This window comes from Lemur catta, chromosome 17 (genome assembly GCF_020740605.2).
Source record: "Lemur catta isolate mLemCat1 chromosome 17, mLemCat1.pri, whole genome shotgun sequence".
Lineage (NCBI taxonomy): Eukaryota > Metazoa > Chordata > Mammalia > Primates > Lemuridae > Lemur > Lemur catta.
The window spans coordinates 27,653,260-27,660,837 of record NC_059144.1 but is presented as its reverse complement, the minus strand read 5'-3'; the positions used below and the strand labels follow the sequence as shown (position 1 = coordinate 27,660,837).

Below are 7,578 nucleotides of genomic sequence, written 5' to 3'. Positions count from 1 at the left end.
TCCTGGGCTCAAGTGACCCTCCTGGCTCAGCCTCCCAAGTAGCTGGGACTACAGGCACATAACATCATGACCAGCTAATTTAAAAAAGTTTTTTTAGAGATGGGGTCTCACTATGTTGGCCAGATTTGTCTCAAACTCTTGAGCTCAAGCGATCCTCCCACCTTGGACTCCCAAAGTGCCAGGATTACAGGCATGAACCATGGCACCCTGCCCCATAAATTTTATTTAACACATTTCATCTGTAAACTTTCCCGTATGTGTCTCAAAATATATTGACTTTACTTAACATAACGGCAGACTAATTACACACAGACACAAAGTGAAAACTCAATAATACGTGACTACCATCAAATGTCAGTCATTCTTCAAGTTTCCCCAAGTCTTCCACAAATATATTCTTTACAATTCATGGAGATATAAATTTGTGAGGGTTTTTTAAGGCACAAAAGAGAACATTGGTCCTGGTGGTACTTCTACTCTTTCATTTTCCCAAAGTTGTTGTAGAGAATGGCTTCCAATCTCCATTCATTTCATTCATTATAAGTAGGTATAATCATCAGGTGACTCCACTGTGTGTATGTTACATAGTGTGTCCTTACCTGATTATTTCCATATTAACATAATGGTATTTTATAATAAATTATTAATACTTTCCTTTCCCAGGTGCAACATGGTAAGACCCCATCTCTACAAAAAGTGAAAAAAAAAATAGCCAGGTTTGGTGGCATGTACCTGTAGTGCCAGATTCTTGGGAGGCTGAGGCAGGAGGATCCTTTGATCCCAGGAGTTTGAGGCTGCAGTGAGCTATGACGGTGCCACTGGACTCCAGCCTGGACGATAGAGTGAGGGCCTGTCTCAGAAAAAAAAAAAAATGTAAAAAAACCCACTTTTCTGTATGTTTTATTACTGCTCAGACTAATTTTATATGTTGTGAAATTGTGTGTGGAAGGCACGTTATCTAGGAATTTCACTTCAGGGTAGCAACGTGGCTCGCAAAGTGCTGCACGAAAGGGGAGTTGGAACCACCGTCCTGCACAGTTCCCCAGGCGATTTGGAGGTTCAAAGGCGTCATTTCTAGGAGGACCAAAGGCCAGGGCCTGAGATACAAAGAAGAATGACAACCGTCAGCAACTCTCCCACTTCTGTTCAGCTCATCCATAGCGCCCAACCTGATGTCACCTCTGGGACACACGGAGGAAAAGAGATGTCACTCGGCCCTCTGTGTTTTGAGGCTGCAGAGGAAACACTGTTGTCCCTCAGATCCTAGGGAAAGAATGGCACAGTGGGTGGGTACCTGAGGGGTGAGGGGACCCGGAAGTCTGTCCCAAGGTGGGGAAGCCTGGGCTGACACCCCTCTGCCTTGTGAGAGCCACTGGGGTTGGGAGTGAGTGCAGGGCACACAGGGTAGGGGGAGGCCCCCTTGGGAGGTGGGGACCTCGTGCCAGTGTGGCAGGGGGAGCCCAGTATGGACAAGCACCATTTGTAGCTTTGAGCAGATCTGAGTTGAAGGGGGGGGTCCCTGCGGTGGCTCAGTGAACAGATATTTCCCCTTTCCCTCCATGTGGTTTTTGAGGGGCCATGGAATTTTGACCATTTTCCCTAAATACCCATCTCTGGATAGCACAGGCGTCATCAGAGTCGATTTGAACAGGATTCCATTCTCACCTCTCTGAGTCATCCTGTGTCCCTGTCTGTGACGAATCCCCCTCCTTTTGTTCCCAGATGGGGGTCAGAGGAGCAACATTGTGGCACAGCCCCAGCCAAAGCAATTCCGGTCTGCTGTTGAAAGACCCATCTCTATTCTCTTTCATACCTCTCGGTAATACTAGTGCTTTTTCACTAATGAAAAACCCAACTTTTTATTCAAGTACAAGCATCTGTCTTTCAGTGTCTGCAGGGTACTGGTTCCAGGACCCCCCAAGGATACCAAGATCTGAGGACCTTATATCACGTGGCTCAGCATTTGCAAATAACCTATGCATATTCCACACCCCACCCCCCGTACTTTAAGTCACCTCTACCTCTAGATTTTACCTGCGATACCTACTGCAAGGTACCTGCTGTGTGAATAGTTGTGGTACTGTATTGTTTAAGAAATAGTCACAGGAAACAAAGTCTGTACATGCTCAGGAGAGATGCAATTTTTTAAAAATATTTTTTTATCCCAGATTGGTTGAATCCACAGATGCGGAACCCACGGATAGGGAGGGCTGACTGCTTAACATAGAAACAAAAGTGAACAAACCACATGTGCACAGTTAAATGAATGTTCACGAACTGAGCACATCTGTCTCACCAGCCTCAGGCCAAGAAACAGAATGTGAGTGGCACCCGGAAGCCGCTGACATCCCTTCCAGCCACCACCCACCCAAACCGCTTGCCCCAGAGATCAGTTTTGCCTTTTTTTTTTTTTTCTGGAGAGAAGAAAACCGTTTTTTTTTTTCTTCTTTTAAGTTTCAGAATATTACCTGGGCACACAGATTTTGGTTACATAATGTGCTTTTGTACAGTTTGAGTCAAAGTTATAAGTGTGCCCTTCACCGAGTGAGTGTGCGTTGCATCCGTTAGGTGTGAATTTACCCATCCCCCCTCCCCCCTCCCACCTCCCACCTGCTTCATTTCCCTGGAGTTTTACTTCCATATGTGCACAGGAGTGTAGATCGGTTAGTTCCAGTTTGGTAGTGAGTCCATTCTTGCGATACTTCACTTAGAAGAATGGGACAAGAAAATCTTGAAGGCCACTTCCATATATTTTTCTGTTGCCCCTGTCCATGAGCCCCACACATTGCTGGGAGCATTCTCTCCACCCCACCCTGCTGCTCCTATGTATGAGAAAGCCACAGGAATGGCAGGTTTGATTCCTACCAGGGATTGGATGATCTGCTCCTGTTTTCTTTGGAGTAGCAGTGTGGGCGTGGCCTTCTGAAATGGATGGCCCAGTGACATGGGCAGCTGAAGGGGGCACGTTCTGGGGCTGAGGCTGTTACCTGATACCCAAAGGGTCTGGATGCAGGGGTACATGACAGGCATAGGTTGAGGGCTTCTCTCTGTTCATGTCCTTTGTATTCTGTGGTCATTTCTGTGGTCATGGGTTCTCAGGACTACTTGTTCTCCTATAGGGTCCCCAGCCCTGACGTCCTGCACAGATAGGAGTAAGGCTGCTGGGTCAGAGCCAGCCCTGGGGACCAAAGGCCAGGGTCATGCTGGCACTCAAGCCCAGCTTCCCCAGCTTGGGCACCTCCTCTGAGTGCCAGTGGCCTCTTGGGCCTGCCTGAGAGTCCAGGTCCTTGGAAACGTGATGGCCCTTCAGCTGCTTCCCAATATCCACTCCTCGCAGGCCAGCTGTGCTTCCTCGACTTCTAAGGTGTGGCTCAAGCCTCCTTCCATGCGTCAGGGAGACATTCAGTCTCCACGAACCACTTCTCCTTGGTCTGGCTCCTGCCAGACCCTTGAGTCCGTCTGCTGCCCCCACCCTCGTGGTTTTGACTTTGGAAAGTGCTCCTCCCCAATGCAGCCTGCAGTGGCCCAGCCCCTATTGGGAGCAGGAAGCTGGGGCTGTTTCCATCTCCTTGGAGCGGTCCCTGTTGTGGCCCTCCTTCCTCCACGCCCCACAGGATGGTGGCAGCCAGACAACACCCCCTCTGCCCCCTCTGAGAGCCAGTCAGGTCACTTCTTTCCTTGGCTGGCTGTGAATTACCGCACTGAGTTGCCAAAAGCCAGAGACACAGGCTCAACTGGGCGCAATCTTCCACTGCCCCACCGGGTCCCCTCCCATTTCTGACACTTAGGCAGTCGAGGTAGAGGGAATAAATCTGCTTTATTTTCATTATTTCTGGGGTGGCAATGGGGGAGCCAGGGATACAATCGGAGGGTGTCCGGAGCCATCCGGGTTCAAGGCTGGGAGAAGGCAGCGTCTGGGTTGCAGTCGAGGTCATACTTACAGCCGTCTAGAAGGAGAGGTGCAGTCAGGAGGCCACCCCGGCCGCGCCCCGGCCCGCCCCATCCCCACCCCTCGGCCGGCTTCGCTCGGCTCACCCGGGCTGCAGCAGAAGCCGGCGGCGGCGCAGCGGCCCCCGCTCCCGCAGGGCTTCAGGCCGGACTGGCAGGGCGACGGCAGGTAGTTCTCCTCCTGGCAGCGCAGCGCCTCGGCCGTGCCCACGAAGCAGCCCAGCTCGTCCGCGCAGCAGATGCTGGGCCCGAAGCAGCGCCCTTTGCCCCCGGGGCCGCAGGGGAGGCACTGCGGGGACAGGCGGGCTGAGCGGGAGGATGGGGCAGCCCGGGGAGGGGGTCAGGGGGACCCCGCGAGGCCGGGCGGGCTGTGCGGGGCAGGGATGCTGGGGTCCGGGCTGGCGAGTGCGGCGGGACGCAGGCGCTGCAGGCGCCGCTGTCTGGGCCTCCACCGCGGTCAAGGCCGGGAGTCAAAAAATCTACTGAAGTCCTTGGGCTCCTAGGCCAGGGCAGCGGCCGGGGAAGGGAACGCCCCTGTGGCTGTGGGTCCCTCCCGGGTCCCTCAGCCCGAGCGCAGCAGGACCAGCGCTGGGGCGCTCACCTTGCGCACTTCGAGGTCCAGCGCCGCCCTCTTGCCTCCCAGGGGGCAGTTCTGGATGTAGCAGGCGGAGGTCAGCGCCAGGAGGCCGAGAAGGCAGCAGGCGAGGCTGGGGCCGGCCATGGTGCGGGCGCGCTGGGTCTGAGCTCGGTGGCTGGTGGCCGTCTCTATCGTGGCCGTCTCTACGTGGCCGTCTCTACCTTCTGGCCTTTTTATGCCTGGGCACCACGCTGGCCGAGCTCTGTCTAAGAGGTTTGTCGCATGACTGGTCACAGTGGGTCGCTGTGGGTCAGGCCATGTGCGCACAAGGCATGCCCCCTCATTTGCAGGGCTTGGCCTGGGGTCAAGGCCACCCCGTGGGCTAATGATCTGGGCACATGGTTGAGTGCCATGCGGAATGGAACAGGCTGCGGGGCCTGGGCCACAGAGTAGGACAGGGAGAATTTGGGAGGGGGTGGGTGCAGCCCAACTAAGACTTGAGGGAGGCTGGGAAAAGTGGACACTCCAGGCAGGAAGACTAGACTTTCTGCCCACCCTCCTGGGCCACCACACATATCCACCCTTGTCCCCTCTGTCAGGAAGGTTTCCTCTTCCTGAGCCCAAGTTTCCAGAAAACCTCTCCAACCTCCAGCTCACAGCAACACTCACTTCCCAGCACCTGGGACTCGGATGGGACAAGATCCCAACTTTCTTTAACCTGTAACTGAATCGTCAACCTTTCCTTCAAGCAGGAGGCAGGCAACAAAGCGCAGTGGGATTGCCAATACCTGCGCCTCTGTCACAAATGGAAGTAACAGATAACCTCCTATCATGCGGCAGCGTTGCAGATGTCTGTGAACATCGCTTACACGCAGTATCACTGAGGAATTATGGCAGTTATTCGGCAGCCATTAGATCTTGCTACCTGTTAAGAAGCGCATATTACAACAATATCAAAATGTGTCTTAACATTTTGATACCTGAATATAAATATAATTGGTTTCTTTTGTAATCTGATGTCTTGTTTTCTGCATTTAAAAACATTTTGTGGCTTTTTATGCATTTTTAATATATCTCAAAATGAAAATCAGTTTTTACAGACAGACAGACTGCCTCAGGGGAAGAGGTGCCAGTCAATGTCGTGAACAACGAAGGACGTGCACCGTCCAGATCTCCCTTTACCAAAGCACTTGCCTCCCAGCTTCCGGGACTGTGGTCTGCTGGTGGCCCTCAGCTGGCAGCCCCTCCAGGGCCTGATGTAGCTGCAGAAAGCCTGTGGCCCACATCCCAGGTGGCCCACATCCAGTGACTGGGCCATTTGGCCCACACGCAGGACAGCTCTGCAGGAGCATTTCAGCCCCAGAGCTCCCCATGGGGTCCGCTGAGATCTGCGTGGCAGCTCTCCCTCTGCCTGCTTCTGTTTCTACCCCCTCCCTTCCAAAGGTGTGTGTGGTCCCCGGGGTCCTCTGAAATAAACATCCTGTTTGGTAAACTCCAAACAGCTCCCCAGGGAACTGGGCCTGCAGTAGCACAGAAGAAAGGAGAACCAGTGTCAGACGGCCCAGCTGCAGCAGGGCCAGTCCCCTAGTGCCCCCTGCACCCCAGGAGAGGAGAATGGGACAGCCCCAGACTCTCCTGCGCTCTTGTTGACCCTCTGCAAGGAGGGTGCTGGGGCTGGTGGGGCCCATCTGACCCGAAGTCACTGACCCTGAGTCACCAGCATGAGCTGTCCAGCACTGAGGAGCTGGGGCAGGCCGACCTGGCTTACAAATTAGCAGCAGCTCTTGTCTCCCCAATATTAGCTCATTGGCATTCCTGGCCTAGAAGGCCAAGGCCTTAACCCCAGCGGCAGCCCCAGAGAGGCCTCTCGCCTGTCTGTGGGCACAGTGACCTCACCCAAGCTAACACATGCACATAAATTACCACAGCACCGGGTGCCCCATCTGGCCCACGTTCCTTCATAGGTTGAACAGCTCCTCATCCGAAGATGCAAAGATGCGCTAGGTCCTGTTACAGATGCTTGGAGACACCAGTGAATGAAACAGACAAAAATCCCTGCCCTCCCTCCTTGGGGCTTATGTTAATGTGATTGCAGGAGGAGAGGTGCTGAACAATAAACGAATTCTAGTAGGTAAGGACACAAATATAAACAGTAAAGAGATTGCAGTACTGGCAAGTATATTGCAGTAGATTAGCGAGTGCTGTGGAGAAACAGGGTTAGGGTCAGCGCAGGCGTCTTTGTGAAGATGAGGAGAGAAGCCATGTGGTTGGTTATCTGAGGGGCATTCGTTTTCTATTGCCGTCTGACGAGTTGCCACAAATTTAGCAGCTTAAAACAGCCCTTCGTTCCTTATTTTGTTTATTTTTTAAACAATGTAGCTAAATTTACTAATCTTATCCTCTACATTTGAGGGCCCTGTCACTATCTTGATGAGTCTGCCACCTGCTGGAGACAAGGGGAAGTGCAGGGCAGACCTTGGCCTCCAGCAATTCATTGCCAATTTCCCTGTGGTGTTTGGCAGGTAATCCCTCTCAGTCCATGGTATCAATCTGAGGCCATTCTCTAGTTTCATTGAAAATAATAATAATGTTATAATAATAGCATCTAACAGGTATTGAGCGCTTACTGGTGTTCCAGGCACTGAGTTTAAATTTACATGCGTTTCTCATTTGATTGCCATGATAATCTTTTAGGTAGATACCAGTATTATTTATCCCTATTTTACTTTTGAGAAAATTGAGGCACAGAGGGACTAAAAAATCCTCCCAAAGACATTCAGATAGTAAGAGGAGAGGCTGGGGTTCAAATATGAGTAGACTGCACCAGGCTTGTAACTATTGACACAAAGCTATGTGGCCTCTCACAGAGCTTTCTCTATTTTTCAATTTGTTTATATGGATTTCTGGATAGAAGCAGTGAGTGAAGCAATCATGCAAACATGCTCCCATCTGTCTCCCTCGGAGATTTCTGTACAAGGTCTTATTTTATTGTTTATTTATTTGAGACAGGGTCTCGCTGTCACCCAGGCTGCAGTGCAGTGGCATCATCATAG

General features: G+C 52.0%; 1 protein-coding gene across 2 annotated transcripts; it reads right to left on the bottom strand.

The window, feature by feature from the left end:
* Positions 1–3,798: 3,798 nt before the first annotated feature.
* OXT (oxytocin/neurophysin I prepropeptide) lies at positions 3,799–7,245 on the bottom strand. 2 transcript variants are annotated; one of them, XM_045528958.1, is made up of 4 exons: positions 6,449–7,245; positions 4,550–5,450; positions 4,036–4,237; positions 3,799–3,947 (listed from the first exon to the last, which is right to left on the bottom strand). In XM_045528958.1, exons 2-4 carry the CDS (start codon positions 4,667–4,669, stop codon positions 3,892–3,894), a joined length of 378 nt encoding a protein of 125 aa, XP_045384914.1. In that variant the 5' UTR covers positions 4,670–5,450; positions 6,449–7,245; the 3' UTR covers positions 3,799–3,891. The 2 variants fall into 2 exon arrangements, with proteins under 2 accessions (XP_045384914.1, XP_045384915.1); XM_045528959.1 differs by lacking the exon at positions 6,449–7,245 and having other exon boundaries at positions 4,550–4,791; positions 5,314–5,510.
* Between the last annotated feature and the right edge of the window lie 333 nt (positions 7,246–7,578).

Bases quoted from the DNA above. Each gene is read 5' to 3' on its own strand.
- OXT (XM_045528958.1), bottom strand. From the start codon at position 4,669: ATGGCCGGCCCCAGCCTCGCCTGCTGCCTTCTCGGCCTCCTGGCGCTG. The intron at 4,238-4,549 runs GTGAGCGCCCCA...CTGTCCCCGCAG, and splicing joins TGGACCTCGAAGTGCGCAAG to TGCCTCCCCTGCGGCCCCGG. The intron at 3,948-4,035 runs GTGAGCCGAGCG...CTCTCCTTCTAG, and splicing joins CGGCTTCTGCTGCAGCCCGG to ACGGCTGTAAGTATGACCTC.